The sequence below is a fragment of the Anoplopoma fimbria genome, chromosome 19 (genome assembly GCF_027596085.1).
Source record: "Anoplopoma fimbria isolate UVic2021 breed Golden Eagle Sablefish chromosome 19, Afim_UVic_2022, whole genome shotgun sequence".
NCBI classification, from domain to species: Eukaryota; Metazoa; Chordata; class Actinopteri; order Perciformes; family Anoplopomatidae; genus Anoplopoma; species Anoplopoma fimbria.
The window spans coordinates 26,591,115-26,608,765 of NC_072467.1; the positions used below are offsets into that span (position 1 = coordinate 26,591,115).

At 40.7% G+C, this 17,651-nt stretch overlaps 3 protein-coding genes across 3 annotated transcripts; 1 reads left to right on the forward strand and 2 right to left on the reverse strand.

Annotated features, from left to right (window-relative positions):
- Positions 1-206: 206 nt before the first annotated feature.
- Positions 207-5,370, reverse strand: LOC129108609 (putative tRNA (cytidine(32)/guanosine(34)-2'-O)-methyltransferase). The gene is given in 13 exon segments (XM_054620480.1): positions 207-712; positions 714-734; positions 736-761; positions 1,586-1,689; positions 2,315-2,398; positions 2,501-2,603; positions 3,435-3,488; positions 3,557-3,609; positions 3,709-3,787; positions 4,105-4,216; positions 4,316-4,385; positions 4,608-4,743; positions 5,308-5,370. Coding segments are annotated over 12 exon segments (948 nt in total). The 5' UTR covers positions 4,729-4,743; positions 5,308-5,370; the 3' UTR covers positions 207-591.
- A 2,017-nt stretch (positions 5,371-7,387) lies between these two features.
- Positions 7,388-12,640, reverse strand: LOC129108241 (serine/threonine-protein kinase pim-3-like). The gene is made up of 6 exons (XM_054619960.1): positions 12,323-12,640; positions 11,947-12,056; positions 10,158-10,208; positions 9,197-9,560; positions 8,785-8,961; positions 7,388-8,667 (listed from the first exon to the last, which is right to left on the reverse strand). The coding sequence occupies exons 1-6, from the start codon at positions 12,468-12,470 to the stop codon at positions 8,504-8,506; spliced, it is 1,014 nt and encodes a 337-aa protein (XP_054475935.1). The 5' UTR covers positions 12,471-12,640; the 3' UTR covers positions 7,388-8,503.
- A 2,958-nt stretch (positions 12,641-15,598) lies between these two features.
- LOC129108019 (kelch repeat and BTB domain-containing protein 13-like) lies at positions 15,599-17,017 on the forward strand. Its single transcript, XM_054619643.1, has one exon. It carries the CDS (start codon positions 15,599-15,601, stop codon positions 17,015-17,017), a length of 1,419 nt encoding a protein of 472 aa, XP_054475618.1.
- The last annotated feature ends 634 nt before the right edge of the window (positions 17,018-17,651 follow it).

Sequence of the window (17,651 nt, forward strand, 5' to 3'; positions counted from 1 at the left end):
TTATAGAATATGATGATCTCATAGAACATGATGATCTTATAGAACATGATGCATTGATGTACATTAAACTAGCCAACGGGATATTAAGGAGTTAAAATTAGCACAGCTGTAAACATTTACAGCAGAAAAATGAAAATTGCTTACAGACAAATAACATAATAGTTTTATCACTCTTAAAATACTCACGTAAACCACATATGTATGTTTGCCTCAAAGAGATGACTTTTATTTTTAAAATATAAAATGTTTACAATTCCTCACGCCTAATGGATGAAGAATCTGCTACAAAAAAATCCACATGAAATCTAAATAGTAAAAACATCCGATTGGAAGTATATCTGGTACAGTGTGATTGGTTCAGAGCATGTTTAGCCTAGCTTAACACAAATACTGGATTGAAGAAAAGGCTAGTAGTTTCCCCCTGCTTGCAGTCTTTGTGCTAAGCTAAGCTAAACACACTCTGGTTCCACGCTGCAAAGGAGAAACAAAACCGATTTCCATCTTGGTATCAGGCAGAGAAGATGGCTTTCCCAAAATGCCGGACTGTTCCTTTAAAGATAACTCTGCTTATTCTTAAAAATATTGGACGAATCAGGTGGACTCGGCCGACGGACCCGCCTCGTCTTGACTCTGGTTGGGACGGTTGGACGGAGCGTCTTCTCTGGACAGCAGGTTGTTTTTGCGCAGGTGGCAGGCCTGCTGGTAGGGGGCGTATCGGCGGCTGGGTGGGGGGTGTACTGGTACTGTTTACCAGCATCCAGCTGAAGAGAGAAAGAAGTCAACAGCTCTGAGAGGGTTTTTGGTGTGAGGAAAATCAAAAATATTTAATATATAAACTAGAAACAAGAACCCTTTAAATGACCCTTTATTCATCCTTAACCCCTGAAGCCAGAGATCCTTTAATTTGTCCATTAATTTGAGAAACAAAACTCCTTAAACCCTTAATTAGTAAAGCCTTTAATTAACTAAATTATGTAGATTGAAAAGGGGTTAATTATTTCCCCCTAATTCACACAATATTTATAAATATTTGACAAATAGTTTGAGTTTATTAATATTTTAATGTATTCTATAGTGCTTTTTAGACATGGAATGTGTAACATAGCTGGCGTAATCTATATTTTAAAGTGACAGCTTTTTGTCATTGAGACATGACAGGGCATTTACAGAAAAAGCTGCAGCATTTGGGGGCAAATTAACAGATAAATTATGGATCTTTAATGGTCTATTTGCACTATTTAAATTTATCAATCACAGAAAACCATTCCTGAATTTTCACCTTAACTGAAAAACGTAAGCCTTTCTAAGGTACTATTTAAGTGTGGTTTTCATGTTATCTGTTACAATCAATTAATTTATCCATTAATGATCCCCCTTAAAATTCTAGTTAAATACCACAAATATAATTATTAATTGATAATTAATATAAAATTAAAAGAAAAGTCAATTCAATTTCATAGCCACAATAAATTAAGCATGACAACCACAACTATTAAAATAATAATAAAAATGACTGAACCAGACTTGTTTTCATGTGAGAACCATGTTTCTGTTAGTCGTTAAAGATAACCCTGTGTCTCCTCACCTGCAGAGGGTAGGTCCTGTCCGAGTCGAAGGCGCTGAGGTCACCGCACGCCAGGAAGGGAACGATGACGCGGTTGGGACCCTCTAACTGGTTAAAGTCCACATCTGAGGAACAGAGACCAGAATCCAGACTGAGCACAACCAGGACCAGGACGTGCAGTGAAACTGATCCAAATGGGGCTTAAGCTACTGAAACAAGAGACTACCGGTATACAACCTTTAAAATAAGAAATAACACATTTGTCCTCTTTCAAAGTGACATGAGATTTAAAGAAACAACGCTGAGCATTAGCTTTTAGTGGCTCATGCTAGTAATCTATATATTGCTGTGTCTCTGACATTACTTTCTTTATTATTGTTCTCTTCTTCGTGCTCCTGTTATACCATGTTTTAGTAATCAGCATTAATCCGTCATTACCACATGTGGCCACAGGGGTCACTGTTCAGCAAGTTTCTTTGGTATCATTATACTGTATGTGCTAAAAGATCCATTTTAAATAAAGAATAGGAAACTAAGATAATATGGATTTTAATTTTTTTTTGCACATGTCTATGGATCTTTTAAATTTGAGAAATTAGGTAAGAAGAGCTGAACGACTTCTCAACAAACACAATGCGTCTCAGGTGAAGGAACTTGGTGGTGTTTCTATCTTCTAGAGGCTTTGTGGTTCTGTTCCGATGTTCTCACGGTCTTGATATCCAGACACGGACCACGCGGGCTCGTAGTTACCGTAGCAATGATCCAGCAGAGGGTTGGACATGTTGGGGACGTAACCTTCAGGAGGAGAGTAATTCTGGCAAACCACGAAGGCCTCTGCACACAAACAGACGGAGAGACACATACTGTTAGTAAACGATGACTATATGAGCTGGTGGGCGGAGCTTGTCTCCTGTTTGAGGCGTGTGATTGGCTCACCAATGCTGGAGTTTCTGCTGCTGCGAGGTTTGGCGCAGGTCACACCACTGAAGAAGATCTTCAGCTGAGAGTACAGCAGAGTCACGTCTTTACCTCTGAAGATCTGAGCCAGAAGAGTTCAATCTTTATGAGATACCTGTTCACATTACATTACAGGTCCTTGAGCATGCATCCTTAACTGTCAATATAAAACCGATAAGCCGTGGACACTTACTCACTCACAAAACAATTGATCACATGATCATTACTAATTAAGTACTAATTCACCATGTTTATGTCTATAAAGACGTAGTAATAGTAATAGAAATCGTGTTATCTCCACCCAGAGACTGATGTGATCGGTCGCCTTTGTGTCAGTGAGTGAGTCAGTGTGCATCTCTTTGTCCGTCCATGAAAAAAGCTTGCATTCTGCTGCAGCCGACTGCATACTGTTTAAGGTGACCAGTTATGGCTGCATGCTCAACGACCTCTCCTGGTTGCAGTGGACCTCACAGTTTCTCTGAACAACTTTTATTGCTTGTTTTACACTGCCGCTTACTGCCTGCTGACTCCTCGCTCATTTATTTAACGCCTTTTTATTGGGCTTCAACCCTTCAGGTTTAACGGTAAATGGAACTTGGACTTGCATTTCTATAGCACCCTTTTAGTTTTATGACCACTCAAAGCTCCATAACTACATCTCAACATCCACACACTGATGGCAGAGCCTTCAGGAGCAATTTGAAGAAGTAGATTGGAGGAGCCGGGGGATCAACACACTAATCTTTCAATTAGAGGACGACCCGCTCTAACTCTGAGCCAGAGACCAGAGAAAAAAAATACAATTGAAGCCTAAATACACTGCTTTGTGTCGTTGCAGACTCACCTGGAGGAGATCTGCACTCTACTGAGTCCTTTCTAGTTAATAAATCATCCGAACAAAAGTTGGACTCACCTTGGCCACAAACGTCCCTCCAGGTTTGAGGACGTGAGTTGTGATGTTCAGAGCCTGAGGGACAAACGGGCGTCAGTGTGACATCACAGCTGAATACAAAACACACACCTCCGTGTACTCACGGCCAACAGCAGCTGAGCCTGGATGTACTCGTCCACGTCGTGGAGCCCCGTTACTATGGAGACGGAAAGTAAAATAATTCCAGACGGCTGAATTAAATAAAAGGAGAACTTTAAGAACATGCGAGGACGGACAGGAAGTGGGAGTGTCTCACCGTCTGGAGCTCCGTCGCACACCACCAGGTCGGCCGGCTGACCCTCAAAGTGACGGATGATCTCCTGAGCTGTCGACACCTGAGAGGAACGAAGAAGAAGAAGACAGAGGTCATGTGACGCAACGCCGTACTTCTTTTCGTGTTTTACTAACCGGGACGTGACGGCGAAACGTCTTTAAAGAGGCGACGGATCCTCAGAAAACCTCATTCAGGACCATTGGAACCTCCTCAAATATAACTACAACTTGGATTTTGCATCACCTCCTGAAGCGGTCCCCAGATTTAGAGACGTGAACCCCAAAATGGAATAAAAGAAGAACCAACGACGATGACTTCCCTTTGTGTTTTCGTTAAGATCCTGCAGTGGAACATGATGTTTGTCCACGTCGTCCTCACCTTGGTGATGTCTCCCTGGATCTGAGTGACTCCTGGCAGAGGAGCCATGGCCTGCAAGTCCACCGCCACGATCTTCACCTCCTCACCAGCATCGCCCTTCTCCTCCTGCCCTCTGAGTGGAAAAAACTATTGTTAACTCTTGGCTTTACTGAAATACATTTCATATCTGTCCAGATGAGTTTATGGTTAATAAAAATAAAGAAGTAAAAACCTGAGTTTCCGACTGAGGACCTGACTCCAGCTGCCAGGAGCTGCACACAGATCAACGGCTCTGTTCACACCTGAGAGAGGGGAAAACATACTGTCATACAAATCAGACATTTAATAAAAGACAGAAGAAGAACACAGCCAGGGACAGATGGACAGATGGACACCAAAGGAGCCCTGAAGAGCCCAAATAGGGGACAACCAGACTCAGTTACACCCTTTTTCAGGGTGCTGTAACGTAGACCATGTGACACCTGTTGGGTGTCACATGGTCTCAGGTGTCCCGCGGGTCTCACCTGTGAACAGGTTGAACTCGTGGTCGAGCTGCAGCAGCTTGAAGGCGCTCCTCGCTCTCCAGCCCTCCTCTTTGGCCAGACGGTAATAAATGTCCCGCTTGTCTTTGGAGGAGCGACCCATCTTGACCTCTGACCCCTTTGATGAAAACAACCACACACACACACACACACACACACACACACACACACACACACACACACACACACACACACACACACACACACACACACAACCAATAAGACAACAGCAACATTATACTGCTTTCTCTTGCAATAATATGATAATGACCATGTTTTTGGATTAGGCCATTTATTTTTAAATATCTTTTCACCCATTCATTTGTTTATCCAAATAATCTGAATTATTATTATTTCTTTTATAATAGGTCAATGCAAACATTAGTCCCCTATGACTGGTGTTTTCTTTTTTCTATATCAGCCGAATTGCACATCACATCTTATTGAATCCCAAACATATCTGATCATTACTATTAAAGCACCTTTATTGTGCAGGTAAAACCATTTAAATCACTTTTAACACGGGGTCTGGTTTAGAGTGCAGAATAAACTGCATATTTTAAGTCTTACAGAGCTTATTGTTGGTGTGTGTCTCTAAGGTGAATATACACATCTTTATATGAAACAATACATGTCAAACAATAGCACAATATCACATTAAAACACAAACTGTGCAGCTTACTGTTCTCGTGTAGTTCCTGTGTTGGTGGAAGGACCTCCTCCAGTAGCTGTCCTCCACAGCGCCTCTTCAGAATGAATGTTAAAGCTCAAATACAGTCTCAGCAGCGGCCACAAGGTGTCGCTGCAGACACATGAAACTGCTTTCTGGAGAAAAGACACATTTCTTTCTACAATAAACACTTTGAAATGATGAAGGCACTTGCAAATGACAAGGTAGTACAAAATGTAAACCATACTTTTTTTTTTTACCTCTTTACTTAAGATTTCATTAAATCAAAACACTGGCAACAAGGAAGATCTCGGGTAGATAATAATGAGAATAAATATGAAACAAAATTGAAATCATACCCCCTAAACTAGAAAGAAATCTGGTTTGAATTGACATCAAACACTTTTACAAAGCTTGTTTACAAGATGTTTATCTATAGAGGGAACCATAAAGTGCATCTTTGGATGGATGGGGAAAACAACACTGAAATGCTTTTGACTCTTTCAGTCCATAAAGAATTCATAAACAGTTACTGATTGGCTCAAAATCAGAAAGAAGTATCACTGATTAAGTATTGGGTCCAAGTATAAGGACATTTTTATTGTTCTGTATCAAACAAAAGAAAATATACATTTACATTTAATTCCGGCCACAATAAAGCGGATGCAAAACATTCCTGAATGCCCCCAAAAAGTGATTTGCTCTTAACACACTATTACATTACATTACATTACATTACATTACATTACAGTCATTCAGCAGACGCTTTATCCAAAGCGACTTACAGGAAGTGTATTCAACATAGGTATTCAAGAGAACTACTAGTCACCAGAAGTCATAAGTGCATCTCCTTTCTTAAACAAGCATCTAAGAGCATAAACCAGAGCAAAAGTACAGAAACAAACTAATATGAATACAATAAGTGCAACAAACTAATACGGATACAATAAGTGCTAAGTGGAAGGCTCAGGGTATGAACTAGAAGACAATATTTAAGGTGTCCATTTCACCATTATATCAAAATAAACATTGCAGGTGTTCATTAAGGGGTTTATTTGTCCATTTTGTGCAGTTTCAGGGATCGTTAAATGGTTCTTAATGTGCCATGACCCAAAGTAGCCCAACTCTGTTACGAAAACAGACAGATTTCCTTCAATTCAACAATTAAAAAGCATTGAATCTTTCTTTTTCTTTTTTCAATTTAAATTGAAGTTATTCAGCGGTTTTAACATTTGTTTCCTTGATGGCAGACCATGAGCCTTCTTAATAACCCTCGAAATGAGAACTAAAGAGTTCTGACAAATAATTACAATGGAAGTGTGACAAGTTGAAAATATGGTAAATTCATGATCTGTTATGTTAAAAACTGGGATGTGGTCAAAAAGATAATTCATAGACAAGAGAAGGGTTTACTAAAACTATAAAGTTATGCAAGAGTTCAAATTCATCATATGTTAACTATATGCTAATATGCTAAATTTTGATTTTCTTACATTGATACTTGAATCTTTGTGTAATTTTAGGTACAATAGTATTAAACTGTGATCTACATAGTGGTCTTGATCTTACAGTAAAGTTCTTACTGAGGAAACAGCATCTCCTCACTCCTAATTATTTATCCCCATTTCTCAGGGGCGTAACAGTTTGTCTCCCCTTATTGTTCCCTTTAAGGATCAATTAAACAGGCACAATATTAAATGTTTGATCAGGGTGGTCTTAAAATAAAATGTAACGTTCATATATTTTGCTCCACTATTAGAGACTCCCTGAATCAATAGAAATGAGCTTTGAGGGAAAAAAAATATCTAAATCTAAGGTATTTATTTATTTATGACATTTTTAGGTAAAAGAGGCAAAAACATCACACAGAAAATCAGTTTATATACAACAAGGTTTATTTCGAACATTTTCCATGAAAAAATATATTTTTCTTGTCAGAATGAACAAAAATTAACAAATGAAATCAGAATCTGAGGAACACTGACCCCGAGTTTATTCCCCTGTTCAGGGAGCATTTACATTTCTTTTACAAAAATGAAAAACATTTTTAGAAAAGTTAGACAACTTAAATAAAAAAAAAAAATGATGAGAAACGTTTCTTTACTAAATAAATAAAACATAGAAAGTACAAAATATATAAAAATATATACATATGTAAACGAACACATACAGTATATTCAAAATATAATGCTGAAAATTTGCATTGACTGTGCATTTTATGAGCAAAGACTGAGGCAGAACAAGGATGGAGGACATAATGTTTTCAGACGTGATGAGATATCGTAGTGTGTCAAAACAGACGACAAAGACAATTTCAAACAACAAAACCAGTTCTGCTTAAACATTGGAAACAATCAACCAACTGTCCTGATGAACCTCAAATGTAGAAAAATAAAGTTTTTCCTCACGACTTAACCCGAAGAAGTGTAGCAGAGAAAACCGTCACACTTCTTTCTTTTCTCGGATATTTCCTGATTTAAAATATATATATTTTGGATAAATTTCAGCCTGTTTTTTTTTTTTTTTTTTAATCAGGAAAAGTCCTGGCCTGTTTGTAAAAGGTAACACTAAATTATGTCATTTTTGTTATAAAGAAAATGAAGTAAACGTGACAAAAAGTCAAGTTTTGGTATCAGAACTGAGACTCTGGGCGGGTCGTGTTTGTAGCTGGTTCCTCAGAGAACAGGAAACGTTCCCGACATTTGGGGAAATCCTGTTTTTCACTTCTTGCTGAGAGTAGCCACTCTCTACATATGAAACTCCAGCCGGTTAGCTTAGCTTAGCATAAGGCCTGGAAGCAGGGAGTGAAAAATCCTCCCGACTGCACCTATAAAACATATTACTGAGCCGTATCTCGTTGGTTTAATCTGTACAAAAACTTTCTCTTTGGAAACTAACTGGTTCTTCTGTGATTTGTCCACATTTGTTTTAGGATAGAACTCTATAATCTGAACTAAAGGAACCTCTGAAGAACCCTCCTCGCCTGCAGACCGACTCCTGATCTGCTACGTAGCTTTCAAACTCAAGGCACTCTGAAGAATCAAGAACAAGAACACCTGAAAGGTGTTGAGCCTCTTCAAGGAGCTGGTCCATGGTCCGTGAACAGGAGGGGCCGCTGTGGAGCAACACAGTCAACCTCATCCGGAACTGTGACCCCTGACTCGCTCCGTCACCACAAAACTCATCCTCACAACCTTGCGTCGACCAATCAGAGGCTCTGCTGGCTGGAGGAGGAGGAGGAGTCGCCCTCTGTGATGGCGTGGAGCGTGATGCCGTCGCTGCCCGTCACCCAGGGGTGGAGGAGGATCTGCTCCAGGGTCGGCCTGTCAGCCGGCTTCTGGTTCAGACACCAGCCAATCAGCTGCCGGCACTCTGTGACGGAGACACGAGGAGATGAAGAACATTGACTCATCTCTGGTTGAGTAGAAACGTTTTGTTCAGGCATCGACGTGAAACCTGGTGGTGTGATCCCGTCACGCTCCGACTGACCTGAGGAGACTTCCCGTCTGAAGTAGATCCGTCCTCTCAGGATGTCCTCGTCCTGCTCGAAGGGGATGTCCCCGCACACCATGTCGTACAGCAGCACGCCGAGAGACCAGACGGTTGCCGAGCGACCGTGGTACCGGCGGCACCGGATCCACTCCGGAGGACTGTACACCCGCGTGCCTGGAGGGAGGAGAGTTAGGCGTTTTATACTCTTGATGACATAAGACAGTGATCTGATTGAGGCTCACAAATGCTGTGTAGTCGTCACGGCAACAGCATCACATTAGGTACAGTATGTCAGAGTGTAGCAGGAAGTGAAACTCAACTGTCAGAAACTTAAAAAGCCAAACCAACCAAGAGAAATCCACAGAATTTGCGCTGCAGCTCTCAGATTCTGTCCGATGATCAGACTCACCATCGAACTCGGTGTAGGCTCCGTCTTTGAGGAGGGCTCCTGAGCCGAAGTCGATGAGTTTGATCTGCCCGGTCCTCAGGTCCACCAGCAGGTTCTCGTCCTTGATGTCTCGGTGGACGACGCCGCAGGTGTAGCAGTGGCGCACCGCCTCCAGCACCTGCAGGAAGAAGCCCCGCGCCGCCGCCTCGTCCAGGGCGCCGCGCTCCGTGATGTAGTCGAACAGGTCCTGACCCGGCTCGGGACGCTCCATCACCATCAGCCAGCCGTCCGCCCGCTCCCACCAGTCCAACAGCCGCACCACGCCGCCAAACGCCCCGCCCACCTTCTTCAACAGCACCACCTCCAGAGGAACCACCGCGCCGCACTGAGAGAGAAACATACCATCAACTCACGGTCCATGAATTACAATAAGTTTCATATTATAGGCAGATAAAAACTAAATATGCAATTATCATTCATTTCAAACAGTTTCAAATCGAGTTCGATATCGATATCCTTTCCTCCTCCACTTGCAATTAAAATATATTTTTTATTTACGGTGTTTTTTTTTTATGTGCAACTTGAAAATGCGTATTTAAAACACTTTATAAAACCCATCCGAGAAACAGCCTCAGCTCTCTGAATACGCCCAAATACAGTATTTAACTGAGCTTGGAAACTGAAATGTGTCTTTAAATATTATACTTCTGCGGGATAGAAAGAGCTGCAGAAACATTTATATTAAAATCTCTTATTTCATTTGAAGATTTTAAAACAATGTGGGACTAATTAGACATTTGTGCATGTAAATAGTGTGTTTTAATTGTTTTGTCAATGTTTGTTTTCTTGTACTCAGGTCTCTGTTGAAAAAGGATCTTGATGACTTTTTAAGTAAAGGATGAATTAACTAATATAGCAGCTGAGGTGTTAATTAATCTGACAGGACGTTGTTATAAACAGGTATAAGCATGTATGATCTCACCAGAGAGCCCCACTCTGACACTCTGTCTCTGCACACATGCTTCACCGCCACCTGCATGTAAACATAAACAACACCATTAACACACAGCCTCCATACAGTTATGACATACAATATAACAGGATAGAAGAAGTTTATATGTAAAAACACATAATACACAGCAGCCATAATAAAATATGTGACTGTTAAGAGTTAAATAAATCTCTTTGTCTTTCAATAATAAGGAAATAAAAAAGATTTCCCCACCAGTTTGGGGTAAATTCATGAATATATTAGAAAAATTGGAACCACTTCCTGTTTCCCAGGGAATATAAAGCAAATGAAAACAATTATTTTTCAACATAAGAGTACAGTTAGGCTTAACAGACCACGTTGCTTTGTGAAAACAAAGACCACATGCCAGACTCAACTGGGATGTCAAGCTGCACAGCTGACAAGAGTGAAACCGGAAGTAAAGGGAATAGTTACTGCCTTCAAAACAAAACCCAAACCATATTGCCCAGTTGGTTTTCACAGATTTATTCTCTTGAATACCTATGTTGAATACACTTCCTGTAAGTCGCTTTGGATAAATGTAATGTAATGTAATGCGTCTGCTAAATGACTGTAATGTAATGTAATGTAATGTAAACCAGATGCAAAAGTAAATGAATTGCAACAGACTAATGTAATGTAATGTAATGTAATGACTGTAATGTAATGTAATGCTAAATGACTGTAATGTAATGTAATGTAATGACTGTAATGCTAAATGACTGTAATGTAATGTAATGTAATGACTGTAATGTAATGTAATGTAACGTAATGTACAGTCATTTAGCATTACATTACAGTCATTACAGAGAACTACTAGTCACCAGAAGTCATAAGTGCATCTCCTTTCTTAAACAAGCATCTTAAAGCATAAACCAGAGCAAAAGTACAGTGCAGAGGCAAATTACTACGAAAACAATAATTGCAACAGACTAATACGAATATAATAAGTGCTACAAACTACTACGAATAGGATAAGTGCAGTAAACAAATACGAATTCAATAAGTGCAGCGAACTGATACGAATACAGTGAGTGCAACAACTAATACGAATACAATAATGTAATGTAATGCTAAATGACTAATGTAATGTAATGTAATGCTAAATGACTGTAATGTAATGACTGTAATGTAATGTAATGCTAAATGACTGTAATGTAATGACTGTAATGTAATGCTAAATGACTGTAATGTAATGTAATGCTAAATGACTAATGTAATGTAATGTAATGCTAAATGACTAATGTAATGTAATGTAATGTAATGACTGTAATGTAATGTAATGACTGTAATGTAATGCTAAATGACTGTAATATAATGTAATGTAATGTAATGTAATATAATGACTGTAATGTAATGTAATGCTAAATGACTAATGTAATGTAATGTAATATAATGACTGTAATGTAATGTAATATAATGACTGTAATGTAATGTAATGCTAAATGACTAATGTAATGTAATGTAATGTAATGCTAAATGACTAATGTAATGTAATGTAATGTAATGTATTTACACACAACAAGAGGCTTGAATGTACAGAAATATTCTAATCTAAACCATCTGCTTTGAAACATCTCTAAAACACCTACTAACTGTCCACATATTTGTTTTGCCACCTATTATTTACAATTAAAATAAACTTTTTACTAATATTATTATTATTATTATTATTATTTCTTTTTCTTCGGCTTTTATTTTGAAACCAGCAGCGTGCGGCCATGTGCGGGACCAAAACAAAGCCTCTCCCCGCGCTCACCCGCAGCCCGTCGGCGAGGCGGACGGCCTGGTACACGGTGCCGAACCCTCCGCTGCCGAGCACCGAACCCAGCCGGTACATCTTCTCGAACGGCTGCTTCTCCGCTTTGCCTGAAAAAACACAAAATAAAAAGGTTTTAAGCGAATCGTCAACGCGGTTTGGACGCCCGGGCTCCTGTAGCGTGGTCCTCACGGAACCCCGTTTACAAATGAGCGAATTTAAAACACAATTCGCATTTACGTTGTGAAAATGTTACTTTTAATGTGGTTTTAACATGTAGGGTGTTAAAGCAGGATCCAAGGAAGACATCGGCTGAGTTAGTTTTATTATATTTTGAGTTTAAAATAGTTTTTAGTTGGATTAAGTGAACAGGTACCTGGTTGGAGCTTCGCCTGCAGCTCCATGCTGGGCGGGATGGAGCCCAGTTTAGAGAGCAGCATGCTGCACGGGGATTCTCCCAAATAACAAATAACACGTCCTGGTTGCTTCTCAGGTGCAACATGTGACTTTTGCACGGTGAACATGCCTCGGTAGTCCGGTGTGGATCCGTCAAACAGCCCCAGAGAACAGCTCCGCTCCGCCTGGCGACGCGCTCCGCCGGGGGACAATATTTACAAACATCAGACAGATCCTTCCGCCTGGCTGGAGCTTAAATAGGACCAAAGAACATCATAGCTCCATAACCGAACTGACACGCTGGTATTATGTGGTGGGACGAGGAGTGTCGGTGAATTGTGAATTTAAAGTCGGTGACGCGGGGATTAAGTCGTAACCCGGTTATAAGTAAGGCGGACTACTTTTGCGTAGTAGGACGGGCGCAGGGATTCAGTCAACCCGGCAGTGATGCGGCTCCTCAGAGAGCATGTGAGGAGATGCTTCAAAATAAGAAAACACTGTGACATAAAAAAAGTAAAATAAGATTTAAAAGAATTGTGTTTATAAAAATACTAATGTCAATAATATAAAGTTGTGTCAGTTTTATAAATATTTAATTTAGTAACATACATATTTATATGACAAATGCTCATTGTTTACTTTCAGGTGAACCTATTGCCTTTAGGTTTCCTACATTTCCCAGAATGCCTTTCAAAAACATCAGAGTCACATGCATGAGACAAGGTAAAATATGTAGTTGTCTGTGTCATCACTCATGTTCCTCTGCATATTCCCTCTTATTAATCTTTTTACTTAAAATAAATGATGCTACAAATACTGTTAAATATATTTACACATGCAAATATAGTTTCTTGCGTTTTCATAAAATCTGAATACATATTTTTCTTTTTGTATACAACATTTTCATGCATTATATTTATATAATTAAATACAATACAAACTATTCACTTACGTTTGTTTTCGGAGGCGGCAGAAACAAATTGTGACTTGCGGGCAAACAGTTGCCTAATTTCACATCCAGCTATTACATAACAACACGATTATTTATTTGGAGTCTTTGTTTTTGTGTCACATGATGAAAGTTAGTCTAATATTCTCTATCTTGTAGCTCTGCTTTTGGTCTCCACCACCTCCTGATGGAAATATATGTTTCTTTAGAGTCTAAGGCTCTTTAAAGTTGAACCAGCTATTCTCTAATTGTGTCTGTCTGCTGTTTGCTGAAAGGATAGTTGACAAATCACAGTAAAAAAAAAAGGTATTGAATTAAATAATTAATGAACACTCCTTTTTTCCCCACACAATATATTCTATTTCTGCTGCTGTTTCAATTCAAAAAAATGTTCCAATTCCATAAATATACATTATATTTATATCATTTAATCCAGTACAAACTCTTAACTTATACACTCCATATGAGCTCATTATGATATCTAATTCTGCAAAAAAAATTGGGGGGGTGGCAACTTGGAGGCAGCAGAAACAAATTAATTTATCACCTTTTAACCTGATATGTTGAACTTGTTAGCAAAAAGTTGCTTATTTCCACATCCAGCAATTTACAGAGTAACAGGATTATACATGTGGAGTGATGGTGTCACCTGATAAATAAGAGTCCAGTATTGTCTCGCTTTTAGCTCCTTTTTGGTCTCCACCACTAGCTGCTAAAAACTCCATTATGTTGACCGGATGAAATAACTTGTTTACACCTTTTTTCCCCCCACATAATATATTGTTTTTCTGCTTGGCGTGAACAACACCCTGAAAAACCACAGAGCCCAGATGTAGGTCAGCCCCTCCTCCACTGTCACTGTAAGAATGTAAAGATACACATGGACAGAAAACAGATGTGAAGACGCAAACAAAGAGCTGCTGTTGTTTTTCAAACTGATCTGAGCTCAAAGCCTCTCACAGAGTTAGACATCTCAGTTCACTCACTGTTCCTGAAGCCACTCAAGAAAGTCTAGTTTCTAATGTGAATATTATCACAGAGGAACTTTACAACTTTACACACTGATTTGTCTTGTTTTCTTTGTACTTATCTAGTGTTTATATGTTAAATTTGTAATTAGAATGCTGACCTTTCAACTCATTAAGTGCAACAAATTAAAGAAATATTAATAGTAGATATTTTTAGGAAATAAGCTTTTCCCCTTTCCAGCGGAGAGTTAGCGTAGAATATCGATACCCCTCTCAAATAAGTCCGTTAAATATAATCAAGGACTTTAAAGGAAAAGGTTGGGAATCTATCGATTTTATCTTTACATCTAACTCTCAATATGTAGGCATAAAGACAGAGAGCTAGATGAAAAGATCAATTCCAGTTTTGTGTCTTTACTTTAAATATCAAGGTACGTTAGCTTAGCTTAGCATAAACATTGGAGATCAGGAACAGCTAGCCTGGCTCTGGTCAAAGATATCAAAATCCACAGCTTGCTGTTTACCCTTGTTTCCCGTCTTTATGCTAAGCTACGCTGACTGGCTGTTGGATGTACCAATATATATATCGTACAGACACTAGAGTGGTATGATATCGTTTTGGTAACTGTTCAAATATATTCTGCAAGTTTTATTCCCCAACATGAACGTCTGAACTATGGAGCTCGAGCTAGCAGCCGCCTAGCTTAGCATAAACACTGGAGACAGGAGCAATAGCTAACCCGTCTCTGCAGAGGTAACAAAATCCACCTACCAGAACTTAGCACATAACTCTCTGTAAAACTGAAAATTTGCATTTTTATAAATACAGAATCTTGAGACCTCAGTGTCCTCCGGTCTGGACTTTCAATAAATAGATCGTTTTCTTTGGGACTATCTAATACAAAAAGAACTTTCAGGGATAAAATTTCACTCTAAGTCATGGACATTTTGATGCTTTTAAGTTTTTATCACTTGTATTGTATTTTGGTAAAAGCAAACTCTCTCAAAACACATTACGAATCAAACAGAAACTAAAGCCATGGCTCGATACCGCTGTAGGTAAGTGATGAAATGCATCATAGTGTTTTGGTTGAATTGGTCCCTTAAGTGTGCAGCAGCAGATATCAACGACCCTGACTTCACATGTTGCCCTCCACGTGAAATGTGACTCAGGTCATTTGTTCTCGGCTATTTTTATCTGCGTCTATTTTTGCAAGCTGTGAAAGAACAGAGAGCGGAGAGAGTCACTTCTCTCTGGAGAACTTTTGGAAACGCTTCAGCTTCTGGTTTCATTTTCATGAAGGAGGTTTTCCTTGAGCGTCACTGTCGGAGAATTGCAATGTCAGCAGAGGAAGGCAGCAGTTGTGACGGTGAAGGTGAAGACGAAAGATATCCGCCACGTTGCTCCTCGGCTAAGTTAACTATCGTGGTCGGAGGGACTCACTTCTCTGAGGAGAAGACGTTTCTCGTTCAGAGCTGCGACTATTTCCGAGCTCTGTATCGCTCTGGGATGAAGGAGTGTTGGCAGGAAGAGATCCACCTCAAGTCTCTGCGTGCTCGAGGTTTCCTTATTGTCTTGGCGGTGTTGCGAGGTGAAATTCCCGACCTGGACGGCGACGACATCGTAGAGGCCATCGAATGCGCTGCTTTCTTGCAGGTTGCGCCGCTCGCCAAGCATCTGGTCGACCTCATTGACTCGGACAACTGTCTGCTGATGTATCACACCGCTGCGACCTTTGGCCTCATGGATCTGTACCACGCCGCCGCGCTGTTCATCCGAAACATGTACGCCGACCTTGAGGCCGAGGTCAAGAAATCCTTGACGCCAGAGCTGATCTCCTACGTCGAGTCTTTGACCCCAAGTGTTTTCGTTGCCGTTGGCGCTCATGTGACCTGCAGTGTGGATGAAACCATGCACGCCGCCTCCAGGACGGTCTGCTACCTGGACGAAACCGCTAACAAATGGAAGGTTTTGACCGATCTTCCGCCAGAGGCCAGCACCTCCATGGCCGGAGTGACCGTTTTAGACAACAGACTTTACATCGTCGGAGGTGTTCACGGACTTCACAAACAAGTAGCGGAGGCTTGTTTCTGCTTCAGCGTCGAAGACAACAGCTGGAGCCAAATCTCCAGCCCGGCGCAGTTGCGATACAATCTGAGCCTCGTGGGCGTTCACGGTCGTCTTTACGCCATCGGAGGAGAGTACGAGCGGACGTTGATGTCATCGGTGGAATCCTACGACGTAGAGACCGGGAGGTGGGGGTTTGCCGCTCACTTACCTCGACCGGCGGCGGGAGCGGCGTGCACCAAAACCATGAGCAGGATATTTGTGTGCTTATGGAAGCCGATGGAGACCACGGAGATCTACGAATACATCTCGGGGACGGACGAGTGGCGGCTGGTGACCACGCTGATCAGGCGCCAGAGCTACGGCCACTGCATGGTCGGCCACAGGGACAACCTGTACGTGATGAGGAACGGGCCGTCGGACGACTTCCTCAGATGCCTCATGGACTGTTACAACCTGAGCTCGGGCCAGTGGTCGTCTCTGCCCGGACACTTCGCCAACAGCAGGGGATCGCTATTCACGGCGGTGGTGAGGGGCGACTCGGTGCTCACGCTCAACAGGAGCGCCACTCTGGAGTTCGTCGTCGACGGTAAAACCTGGAAGCCCAGACGGCAGATGAAGGGTTTCCCCAGGAGCGGATCCATGTGGACGTTTCTACTCCGGCTGCCGGACGCTCTTATGCTGCAGTAACGGCTTCACTCGCTCTGGGATTTATTGGATTTATTTATTGAACTGTTTGTTTTCTTACTAAGACATGTATTTTCTACAGCTCTGTGCCTCATTAAATATAAACAATAACTCCTGTTTATTACTTCTTTGGGTCTTTGTAATTTTTTCCACCCTTTCTCTCAGCGATAATAATGAAAAAATATATATATTTTCTGATGTCATGGGAACACAGTGGCAAAAATAAGTGAGAGGTTTTTCTTCAAAGTCGAATAGTGTTTATTGTAGTGTATCCCTTCAGGGTTTAGGTAAAGGTCTAAGTTAGGGTTAAGGGAAATACAAAATGATCGGGTAAAGAGACTTGGACACAACAGAGATCCTGTCAACTCTTCGTCATTTCAAGCGTCTTGTATCCGAAAAAAATCCTGATGCAATGTGACCCATTTTGGTTTACACTCAGCCATATACATCCCTCTTTGTTGTCAAGATACCACTTCCCTTTGGGCGGACCGAGACGACTGATTTCAGTGATCCTGTGATTGTTTACCATCACCTCTCATACAGATAGGAGCAAGGCACACAGAAGTTTCATTTGTCTCCATATAGTTGCTTTATTTCACTTTGTTATTGTTTTGGTCTTTTTTTAAAAGTTGTTTTG